The following is a 12,658-nucleotide window of genomic DNA, read 5'->3' as shown; positions in this document are numbered from 1 at the left end:
GACTAACTCGGATTCCCCTACCATCCCACCCTTGCCAAGAGGCTTTTAAACCCTTACACTGGCACATTACCATGTGTAAATAGCATTTCCATATTCTTTGTGTACATTAAAAAGGTCTAAGTGAGAGAGAGTTTAGGGGTCCTTCGTCCTTAACAGCTAATAGCCCTGCCTGGTTATTTCTAGAAATGCAACCAATCCAGCAACCGGAAACTAATTTTTTTAGTGCCTCAGGACACCCTGTTCCTTCTATTGACGGCCTCATTCCGCGCATGAGTCTTAATCCACGGGACCTGGTTTTCTCAACTGGGTGACCCAGCACAAATTTGTTACCCTCTTCCTTCCGTTCTGTGGGTCTCAGATTACTTATGTGTGAGATCAGAAACTTGGATAAAGTTTTCCTGGACTTTCCCTGAATTGACTCTAGATGTCAGAGGAAGTAAGAGGAGGAATCAGGAAAGATGAGTCAACCAACCTTTCAAAGTCTGAGAAGGACAGACCTACGGGGTTAAACTCGGGGGTGGGGGGACGACAAACTGAGAGTAAGATCCAGGTTGCCGCAGGCCCAGCAGCGAAGACCCAAGGTCCAAAGACCCTGAGTCCGAGCCCCTACAGCACCCACCCCTCTGCGGAAGCCCCGCCCTCTCCGGGAGCCGCGTTCACGCCACGCCCCTGCCTCACTACCTGCGTCGACGGTGAACTACATTTACCAGAATGCCATTCAAGCCGCCTCGCAAGGCAGCAATAAGTGTCTGGGTGACGCCATCAGCCGGCGCGATGTTTAGAGTCCAGTGATGTCGTGGCGCTTTGGGGAAAGAAGTTGGTGTTTCTCTGGGCCCTGGTACTGAAGACGCCGTCCGGGGGATCCCGGCCCCTTCCTACCCACCCTTCCATCTGCTTTTTTCTTCCCTACTCTGGCAGGATGAGGCGTGCAGGCCTGGGTAAGAAGAGGGCTGAGGTTCGAAGTTCGGGGGCCCCAGAACCGGCCGTGCTGGGCGCGGGGACGCGGAAGGAAATCGGACCAATCTTATGTCACTGGAATCTGGGCCAGAAAGCAGGATGTATGGAGGGGTCTTTGGAGGCGGAACCAAGTAGAAACACACCATTTGTACCAGATCTTAGGGGTTTCCTTTAGTTTGGTTCAGCCCCAAGTTTGAATGGTAGGTTTATAGAGAGTAGTGGAGGAATGGGGGTGGGGTATGTACAGGTGCCAACTGAACTGCCAAGTTTTTTAGTGTCGACTGTCAGAGAGTGATTACGAAACCTGAGTTTCCCCAAGTCTGGCTTCGGTGTCTCGTACTCCACTCCTCCTGGATGTTAGTTTTTTCAGAAGCAGATTTTGAAGAATGAATGTTGCATGCGAAGCATACTAAAAGCAATCATATTAATCTGGTAACAGTGAATTGCAAAGGTAAATGTACCTGTCGTTATTGTTAAAGGCCATAGTATGTAACATCGGGGTCAAAGGCCCTTAAACCCAGAACACTTTTTATCTGAGTCTTGTTCCACTGTGAAAACTTGGGAAACAGGTTCACCAAGCACAAGGACTTTGAAGGGGCCATTATAACGTACAGCTAATAAAACAGCACTTTCTGGGTTTTGAAGCTCTCCATTAAGAGACTTTTGAAGAAGAAAAAGAAAAAAAAAAAAAAAAAACCCTGCTAAATCAGCGTACAGCATACCTGAGAAAATATGTGGGATATTTGAAAAAAGGTAATGTTACCTTTTTCAATGGTTACAATTAAATGGAAAAAGGAATAAAAAAGTTTTTCAGAAGTGTCAGGTATTTAAAGTTGGTGAAAGTTGCCAGTAACTTTAGACTTGCTCATTGATTTAAAAATTGTAGTATGAGAAAGAGCTTTTGAAAAATATAGCTTTTATGAATACTTGGCCAAGTAAATTGTAGAGAAAAAAATAATATTGAGCAGTTTAATTTTATATGCCTAAATTTTTTTTCTTTTTATCATTATTAATGATAACAAACATTTATTGTGTACTTAAAGTTAGCTCTAGGTATACAGTTGATTGTGGCCCTGTTTGTGCTCGCATAGCTTCCAGTCTAGTTGGTGAGTAGGAACATAGTACAAGGTGATAGTTGCACATACAAATAGCAAATAAGTTATACAGCTAGTGTCTCAGGGATTTCAGAGATAGAGCACTGCTTACTTTGTAGAGACATAAGAACTTGAACCAGAGCTTGATTAATGGAAGGTAAGAGAGGCAAGTTGGAAGCAAGACTTCCCTACCCCTCCTCGTACCCCCGAAAAGTTGTAGGACTAGAATTAGGAATGGTGTGTATAAGGGATTATTATTAAGCCAGTGTGACTGAAGTAGGAGACATGGAAGCAGAACCCCACTGAGGAGATACTATGAGTGCCAGGCCAAGGAGTTTAGATCTCATCAATAGGTCCTTTGGCTCCCTTGAATGTTTTTGGTGCAGCAGTGTGCCATGATAAATTGCAGAAAAGGGACTTGAGAAGCTGTGGTTCTCAGCCCTGACTGTACATTAGAATCACCTGGAAAGCTTTTAAGGCACTGATACCTGGACTGGAGTCCAGACTAATTATACTAGAATCTCTAGGATAGAGCCTCCTTCCCTGCTCCTCGCCGCCGCCCCCCCCCCCCCCGGAAGCTCCCTTGTAGTTGAGTGGAAAGATGCTTGCTTAAGTGTCTATTGCTATCATTTACATTGGTGTAATGTGATTTTTTTTTATTCTGGATTTTTTTTTTTTTAAGTATCAGATTGTATTGACCTGGAATTTTAAACTTGGGACAAATAAGCTGATAGATGTTCATGTGGCACACTTCTCATGAATCTCTAAATGACTTGGCTCAGTTATTGATAGAAACTACCCTAAAAAAGTAGCATTTGTCTAAATGGATAAAGACTAAGGATGATCTTTGGCATTCACTAGCTTTCCTACAACTTTTCATACTATATTTGTGGAGTTTTATGGATAGTGTATCAGCAATTGAGGGAAAATTTGAGGAATGCAACTCCCAGAACATACTTGTTTAACATTTTGTAGTGGTGGGAATTGTGTAAGTGTCTGCTGTATATAGTCATTAGGTACAGGGGATATAGAAGAAGTGTAAGACACTGTCTCTGCCCTCAAAGAAGTTTATGATTCCATTCCTGGCAAAGGCAGGCACATTCAAAGTTGAATAACAGTGAAGTCAGATTCTATTTATTAATTCATTTACCAGTATTTATTGAGTGTGCCTTACTTTGTGTGTGTTTGTGTGTGTACACTGTGGGGGATACACAGCCAGGAGTGAAACAAATTTAGTTTCTGCCCTTATAGTATCATCTAGAGTGTGATATTATTGTTGTGTACAGTAAGAGCTGTAAGAATTCAGAGGGAGTTTTGCCTTTAAGAGAAAGTGAGGTTTGTGCCAGGTCTTGAAAGAGCTTCCTATTTACACCTCAACCATCCTTCAACTGCCAGCACTGACTGCTACTTCCTGTCCTTCCATCTTTCACTGTCCCTGTTGCTTCGTCTACTCTTTTGAGTTTACAGAGACCTAGTCCCTGTATCATTCCTTTCCCTCATTTCTCCATTGAAACTGCTTCCATCCCTGTCCAGTGCAGTCCCCACATTCCATATATTCACCTTCTCTGGGCAAGCGATCTCAGTCTTGGGGCTCTTTTCTTCAGCCCCATCGCTGTAAACCTCTTGATCAAACTCCTGATCAATCCAACCATCCAGATTCTCACAGGCTGACTCGGCTGATGAGCACTTCTTCAGAAAAATCACACATCCAGGAGGACTGACACCACCACAGTATGCTGCCTCAGCCAGGATCATTTTATCCTCCTAGGGCCCGTGTAGTCCTAGTCATTTTCCTCCATTATTCTCTTTACTGCTTTTTCCAAATGATACCCTTCCTTAAAGACAGTCTCCATCTCTTCCTTTACTGAGAAAATTGATGGTATCAATTGTTTTTTTTAAAAAAGTGGTTAAACAACGCCCTCAACTCTGCTTTCCTGTCTCAGTCCTCTAGCACATTTATATACAGATTCACTCTCCAAGGCTCACTCCACCTGTTTGATTGCCTGATGAATACCAAGTACTTTATGAGGCAGTAGCTGGGACTATGTATTCTCAGTGCAGTTCCCTAGAAGATAAGCTCCCAACAGTAGTACCTAGAAAGAAAAATGGATGTGGCACATAGGAGTTTCTGAAATATTTGTTGAATGAATGCATGTCCCTCTTAACTCTTAGCTAATGTTCTCCGAAAGTTATTCCAGCTCTCTTCTATTTAAAAGAAAGAGATGCCAGTAAAGGACCCCGCTTTGCCTTGAGCTCCCTCCTGCTATGTTTATCCTTTCTCTCTTTTCCTTCATAGCCAGGCTTCTTCAATGGATAGTCGACGCTACTACTTTTAGATCCTTTTTTAAAAATTTGTACTTCTATGGAACAGGGAATGTATCCTGAATATCCTTGTATATCGGTGCCTATTTTAGTGTCTTGTGGGCAATCAGTAAGCAATCAACAAGTATAAAAATGAACATTCTTTGCGTAAAAGAGGGCATTAGAAAGAATTGTTCTGATCTCTATTTGGTTACTAATTTTTAAAAATTCCTTTGAAGTGTGAATGTTACAGACATACGTGGTCTGCAACGCCCTCCAGGGGTCTTTTTTGGTTCTTTCCTATCAAGGTTTCAAAAGTGGCTTGTTTTTGCTACAACTATACTGTGACTCTGATCCTTGCAGGTGAAGGAGCACCTCCTGGCAACTATGGGAACTATGGCTATGCTAACAGTGGCTATAGTGCCTGTGAAGAAGAAAACGAGAGACTCACTGAAAGTCTGAGAAGCAAAGTAACTGCTATAAAATCTGTAAGTATTTAACAGATGTTACATACTGTCAAATTTATGTATTTATGTACATACATATTATATACTTATAAACTGTGTATGTTATTGGCATCATACTAAGGAATTCAGTTATGCAAGGTGTGTCTTGTTCAGCAAGGTCAAAATGCACTCAAAATTTAAACATGATTTGAGTAGAAGATTAGAAAATGGGGCCAATCAAAACATATGGTACATTTATTTTTTTTAAACTTCCACTGTTTTTTTGTGGGTAAATCTATAGTACTGTATGTTGTCTACTGTATGTTGTCTGTAGTAATGTCTCAGAGCAGTCCATCTTCTGCCCCAAGCAGCTCTTTTCCTGACTTTTCTTCTTCTTGTATTCTGAGCTACACATCTCAGTGTTTCATGTTTCTACCTTTGTACCTCATGTCAGTCACTGAGTTTTGTGCTTCTTTCTTTCTGTCTCTACTTTTCTTTCTTTCTTTCTTTTTTTTTTTTTTTTAAAGATTTATTTATTTATTTATTTGACAGAAAGAGAGAGAGGCAGGAGAGAGGGAACACAAGCAGGGGGAGCGGGAGAGGGAGAAGCAGGCTTCCCGCGGAGCCAGGAGCCCGACGTGGGGCTCGATCCCAGGACTCTGGGATCATGACCTGAGCCGAAGGCAGACGCTCAATGACTGAGCCACCCAGGTGCCCCCGTTTCTACTTGTCTATTTCGGATGCTATCCCCTGGTTTTCTTAGGTGAACTACTGAGGGAGCCCCTTAACCTGTTTGCTCCTCGTTTTTTGCACATTCTATTCTGAGCTACATACTGTCTCCACAGCCATCTTTTTGGAGTGTTTTTTAAATTGCATCATATGCTCCCAGAAGTCTCCAGTGTCTTCCCATGATATAAGAATGATATTCACACTCTAGCTTGACCAGATAAGTCCTTCACAGGTTGTCTACAGCTTTTCAGACCTTATGCTCCTCACTTCTGGAAACGTGTATATGTTTTCTGCCAGACAAATTAGTCTCTGGTGTGTGTTCGCTGGCTGTCTGCTTGTACTCCCGTAGCTTTGATCCTGCTGTTCCTTTGCCTCAGCAGTGTCCTCTCCCTCCTTACGTGCACTGAAGGCTTGCCCATAGTAGAGGCTCCTCTTCACTGCACTCCTTCCTTCTTGAAAGCTTTACCTGATTATCACATCAAAAGTAACTTTTTTTCCATGTGAACATAAGACCATTTGTACCATTTCTCTAGCATGTATCGCATAGGGATCTGCATTGGAATTATTTGTATGTAAAAGAAATTTACCAGAATGTAGGGTTTTCTACTGTATTTATTTTTATCTTTTACACAGCCCCTAAGCATAATTCCTTGTTGGTAGTATTGAGCTTAATATGTATTAAATAAAGGAATTACAAAAAGGTGATTTTAACAGCATATGTGATTGATTCTATATTACATTAAACATGCTGTACACTAATAGAGCATTCAGGAGAAGCTCATGTTGCCAAAACTTAATTGGTATTTCATTAGTCTTTGGAAAATAGAATTGTATTCAGCCTGGAGACTATTACATTCAGAACGAGTATTGTTTTCGAAGTCATATTAAATCAAAAGGAATTGATCAGTGAACTAAGTAATACTGTATAATGTTACAATTTAGAAAATCAACATTTAGAGGGAATTAAGAATTAAATGTTCTTCGTTTTTTGTTTTTTAAACTCCAACGTTGATAATTTAGGCTTCTTGTTAGAAGAAAGGTTTTTTTTCTCCTGGAAATTTTTCCATGGCATGAATGACAGTTGTAGAAAGTAGTTAGGTGATTTGGGCTACTTAGCTTTATAGTTGCTTTATTATCTCTGAATTGTTAAATTTGGGTAAAAAGCTCACGTTCTCATCTGTAGAATTCTAGTACAGTTTTGTGTCAGTATCACCCTATATACTTTCCACCACAAGATAAGTTGAGAACAATATTTGCAGTGGTTTGCCAAGATTTTCATTTGTTGCTTGTAATTTATCCAAATATCTTGGAAGTAAAGCCTTTGATGAATTTGTCATATAAAGTATTAAATAGGTTTTGGTCTGAATAGCAGCCATAACCACATAAATAGCATTTCTTTTAGGCTCAGCCTCTTTCTGTATAGCTCAGGATGGAGGTAACAATAACCTGTCAATTTTTTTCCAATTTATTATCATATTTTCTTTTCTTTTTATTTAAAGATTTTTATTTACTTATTTGACAGAGGGAGAGTGTATGTGTGCATGCACAAGCAGGGGGAGCGGCAGGCAGAGGGAGAGGGAAGCAGGCTCACCTCTGAGCAGAGAGCCTGACATGGGGCTCAATTCTAGGACCCTGGGATCATGACCTCAGCCGAAGGCAGATGCTTAACCGACTGAGCCACCCAGGCGCCCTTACTATCATATTTTAAAGAAAAATACCTCTAGAATCTAAATAAGTAACCAGCTTAGGCATATATTCAAAGTAATGTCCCACTTCATTAAAAAAATATTAAATACTTAATGTAGATTTGAATTGGTAAGATGGGTACTTGTATATATCTTTTTCAACATAAAGAGGGGGGCTCCTGGGTGGCTCAGTCGGTTAAGTGTCTGCCTTCGGCTCAGGTCATGATCCCAGGGTGCTGGGATCGAGACCCACGTCTTCGGGCTCCCTGCTCAGTGGGGAGCCTGCTTCTCCCTCTCCCTTTGCTCCCCTGCCCCTGGTCTATCTCAAATAAATAAATAAAATCTTAAAAAAAAGTAAAGAAGAAAATATACAGATAAATGATGTATAAATTTAAGAGAGGAAGAAAAAAGCATGCAAGGCTGAGATTCAGAGAGAAGTGTGTACCAAAATTAAAAGATGGAATTGAGTATTAAGATGAAATCAAAATGAAGAGCAGGGAGACAATATCCATAGTTGGGAAGGAGTAGAAATTCTAAATTTGTTTTCCTTTAACGTCAGTGGAAAAAATATCAGAAGAAAGTATATGTATTTTATATTTTTGGAAGAGAGTTTTATTTGAGAAAATGAGTATGCTTAGAGTGGTATTATTTTTACTTTATGACACTTAAATACCTTTATATGAGTAATAATGTATGTGCTTTTTTTTTAAATAGCTTTCCATTGAAATAGGCCATGAGGTTAAACATCAAAATAAATTATTAGCTGAAATGGTAAGTGGTTCTGACTTTAAATTGAATAAATTTGATCTAATATTCTCAATTTTAGTCTGTTAATCATTTTAACTTTTATCCATTTTGAAATTAGAGATTATAAGTCCTGAATTCCTGCCCTTTTGTATCTCATTGCTTTGAAATAATTAATGTTTGTTTATTTTCCCACTTTTCATCTTGCCTAACACAAGTGGGAGGATGAGGTAGAAGCCATTGTATCTTTCATCTTGTATTTAGAAACACTGTTAAAGACTCAGGACAAATGACTGTTTTGAGTGTTCTTGGAGATCTCAGTGGATACAGACTACCACGTAATCAAAAAGCACTTCATATCCAACCAGGTGAATGCCTTTCACTTAATGTGAGCCCATTTCTTTTGCTTGATCTCCTAAGGATCACTTCTGAACAAATCAATAAGATTTGAACATAGTAACATCCCAGAGCCTTTTATCTCAAGTCTCAGTGAGCTCAGCAACATATACCTTTTCTTGTAGAGCCTATTTCCATCCCGGAGTGTTTATTTTGGATGTCACTTCTCTGGACCTTCCCTAGTTTCTCCACTTGCTTTTAAAATTGTATTACTCAAAAATGAATATGGCATTGAAAGCAACATTCGTATGGCGGTTGTACATTGGAATCACCGGGGGAACTTTCTGAAAATATTTATGCCTGGTTCCCGATCTAAATATACTGATAAAGAATTTCAGGGGGAAGGACCTATACATATGTATTGTGAAAAAAGAAAGTGTCCCAGGTCATTGTGATACATAACCCTGGTGAAGAACTATAGATCTAAAGTGCTTGAAGTCCATAGAACCTGAGCTGTGCAAAGGCTGTCATTATGCTGGGGCCTTTACATCTTAGGATATTGAGATTTCTATGAAAGTGCAGTATTTCTAATCCACACCTAGTCCTCTCATCTTAAGGACTTAATATGGTAGTTTTCCCCATCCATATTTGTAATCTTAACCATGATATTCTCTTAACTTTTAATAGACTCTACCGTACTTCGAGGTCAGCTGTCTAAATAAAAGGATCTTAAAAGTAAAGTACATTTAACTGCTAACCATATTAAATTTTGGATGAATTATTGTCCCGAATTACGGAAAGCACCAACCATTTGACCTGGGAGAGCAGTGGCCCAACAAAAACAGAAAACACCTGTATGATAATAGACAAACTACATACCTTTATTGTTAAGGTTTTTTTAATTCACATGATTGGGAAAAGACCCAAATAGTTTGGGATTTTGAATTACTCTGGTGCTGAAAGAAATGTTTATTGGATAATGAAAGAGCTTTTTATTCATTGAGAGAATTACTCTGTTTTGCACGGAGTAATCAGACTTGATTATACAAGTTACAGACAGGCTCCTGAATTGATTAAACATTAAAAATGTATTCTAATAACAGTATATTCAATTACTTAAATGTGCATATGTCGAATATTACAATCTAACTATTTTGTTTTCCTCTTCTCCTCACAGGATTCACAATTTGATTCTACAACTGGATTTCTAGGTAAAACTATGGGAAAACTGAAGATTTTATCTAGAGGGAGCCAAACAAAGCTGCTGTGCTATATGATGCTGTTTTCATTATTTGTCTTTTTCGTCATTTATTGGATTATTAAACTGAGGTGATGCAAGTGAGTTTGGAATTTGTTCCAGCTTAACTGTTTGGAGTGCCACGTTGGTAAAAAATCAGCAGCAAAACATTCCAAATTTTCAAGTGTTAATGATTTTTTTCCATTGAGGATTACTGGATTTTATTTGTTTTATAAATCACATTAGATAACACAGTGCTCTTTGAATACTGTTGCTTAATGATACATTTTTTGCCCCTATTTTCAGGGGTATTGAGATGGCCTGAAGTCACTCTGGCCCTAACAATTTTTTTTCCTGTTGTTCGCTGTCAGATTAAATAACCATCTAATACTCTGCTCTTAGCATAAATGTAGGCTTATGTTCCGTGTGAAGAAACTTAGTGGGAGAATAACAGAATCCCTGGAGAGCCTGATGCTGAACTCTTGAGGTAGTGAACAAGTTTGTGAGGGAATGGTGTATGTATTTTCCCTAATTGTCATCAGCCCTGATAATGTACTGCCCTTTCCTCCTCTCTTTGGTTAAAATCGCTTAGGCTGATTTCCTTTTACCTACAGTTTTCCTCAAAAATTTTGATGACATGACTCCTCTTTCCCCTCTGCCCAGTGACCTCATCTTTTACTGAAGCTTTTTATTTTGGCACAGTTCTTGTAGGGCCCAAAACAAATGTGTACCAGTCTAGTTATTGTTTTATATTAATTTTATACAGACCATTGACTTGGCTTACAATAGTTCAATGATTTTAGCTACTTAGGTAGGCCATTTGGTTATCATTTGTGACAGAATGATGTGAAGCTAAAGTAATTGCTAAGCTCTGAATGGAAATAAAATTAACTGCCTCTGCTTTATTATGTGTTCAAAATAGATATTGAAAGTACTCAGGCATTGAACTTGGGGTTAAGAGTGTTGTTGCTTTAATCCAGTCTATTTGTTTATGGAAAGAAAAACAAAGATGGACAGAAAGAAATATTAAGATGTTCTTAAATACTCTGTATTACTACTGTTTGGAATTTGCCCACTTACGGGTTCTAAAAATAAAATTTTTAATGAAATATATTGTCTTTGTTGCCTCTTTGTTCAAGTCTCTGTCTCTTTTTTTAACATAGAACCTGAGAAATGGTCCTGAAACCAGGTCCCAAACAAAATCCGGAAAAGATAATATATTTATATTATTTTAGAATTTGATTCAAACAAGTTATTATTATTATTTTGATAAATCGTGACTGCAATTTCAAAAATCTCTTTAATTCCCTACATTTTTAGTTGAAAGTCTCTTACCTTTGATTCTGCTGAGTGTGCAATCCTTTTTTGCTCATCCTTAATTACCTAATAGTTTAGGTCCTGTCTTTGGCTCTGTTTGTCATCACTTGGGCCTCTATTTGACAGAAACACCAGAACTGAGAAGGGTTAAGTGACTTCACATATAAGAAACAGCCCTGCCCTGCCTCCAAAAAAAAAAAAAAAAAAAACCAAAGAAACAGGCCCAAGGTCTTGTGATGTGATGTGAGAGACTCTGATTTGAGTTAGATGACCTGAGTTCAGATCTCTGTTCCTTCCCTTGCTCAATGTTTTTGGGCCTGTTTCTTCATTAAATCACGTATTTCATAGGATTGTTGTCAGAGGTAGATAAGTTACTGAAAATACGTGACACACCATCACTCAATAAATGTTAGTTCTCCCTATCCTTAACACACACATCAGAAAAGTGACTTAAGAGCAAGACAATATGGTGGTTTCAGGTTTTGAGGTGATGCTGTGACTTCCAAGCAGAAATGCCTCTCAATTAGAGACTGATTCAGTTTTCAAGAATTACTTAACTGTGTGTTCTGTGCCAATTACGTGACATCAGAGCTCGGGAAGACTTGTCAATAATTAAAATTGCAAAAGGAAGAGCAGAAGGCCAAAGAAAAAATGATTGGAAGATGGGAACAGAAGAGAATCAACAGTGCAAGTAAATGAGATCAAAGCCTTGGGAAAACCAGTGATGGCAAGTGAAGGATGGATTTCAAGGTTAAGGTTTAGCTGTTAGATGACAATCTTGGTAAAGTACTACAACACTATTTCAGGGGCGCCTGGGTGGCTCAGATGGTTAAGCATCTGCCTTCAGCTCAGTTCATAATCTCTAGGTCCTGGGATGGAGCCCCACGTCAGGCTGGGAGCCCACTGAGCTGGGAGCCTGCTTCTCCCTCTCCCCCTGCTTGTGCTCTCTCTGTCTCTGTGTCTCTCTTCCAAACGAATTAAAAAAAAAATTTTTTTTTCAAATATTGGATATTGTCAAGGGGATGGGGATTTCAGGGAAAGGGGCTTGGGGTGATATAAACATGATTCTCATCACTGCACTGTCCAGCATTTCTTACTTGATGATTCGTTTTTTAGAATTGCCTAAGGTCCCTAACCATCATTTCCTATTACTCCCTCATCACTGCCTTGGCTGAGATTCCTGGGAGGCAGGAGACTCCTCTGGAAGGGCCTGTCCTGCCCCGTCAGAGATTTTTCAGCAGTACCTTTTCTCCTCGCATTTGGGGGACCCCTAGCAAAAAGTACTCCCAGAAACAAAATTTGGGGGAAACATCAAATATGGAAAAGCTCTAATCCTTTTAATCTTTTACAAACCCATTGCTAACTCTGAAAAATACTTTATTGCTATAGGTGTCTGGGAAGTTGGTCATAATAGTTGAACAGGCAACATATCCACATTATAGTTTTTATTCAAACAACAAAAGACTTGCAGATATTTGGATGATGGGTGATACACTATAAATTCTACATTTTAAATGGTGAAGCAAATTCAGGAAATAATTTATGAAAATCCCAAATGTCCAAATTTTTCTGCAAAGTGTCTACTCACTTCATTTCACTAGGAGTTGGTCCTTGGAAGTGCTGACACATTTGCAAATGATAGAAAGTATAACTTTACCTGCACCATCCCCTATGGACACAAGGTGTAGGTCTCTACAATAAGCAAAGGGAGAATTATACATATTACTGCTAGAATTTAAATTAGCATAGAAATTAATTCATGGATACTCCTTGAATAGAGAATAGCTGTTAAACCTAAAACAAATATGCATC

At 39.1% G+C, this 12,658-nt stretch overlaps 1 protein-coding gene across 1 annotated transcript; it reads left to right on the top strand.

The window, feature by feature from the left end:
• Positions 1-526: 526 nt before the first annotated feature.
• BET1 (Bet1 golgi vesicular membrane trafficking protein) lies at positions 527-10,640 on the top strand. Its single transcript, XM_027574413.1, has 4 exons — positions 527-938; positions 4,716-4,840; positions 7,927-7,983; positions 9,470-10,640. Exons 1-4 carry the CDS (start codon positions 920-922, stop codon positions 9,623-9,625), a joined length of 357 nt encoding a protein of 118 aa, XP_027430214.1. The 5' UTR covers positions 527-919; the 3' UTR covers positions 9,626-10,640.
• The last annotated feature ends 2,018 nt before the right edge of the window (positions 10,641-12,658 follow it).

Source organism: Zalophus californianus, chromosome 12 (assembly GCF_009762305.2).
Source record: "Zalophus californianus isolate mZalCal1 chromosome 12, mZalCal1.pri.v2, whole genome shotgun sequence".
Classification (NCBI taxonomy): domain Eukaryota; kingdom Metazoa; phylum Chordata; class Mammalia; order Carnivora; family Otariidae; genus Zalophus; species Zalophus californianus.
Note: the sequence above shows the minus strand (reverse complement) of the source record. Positions and strands in the feature narration are given on the sequence as shown.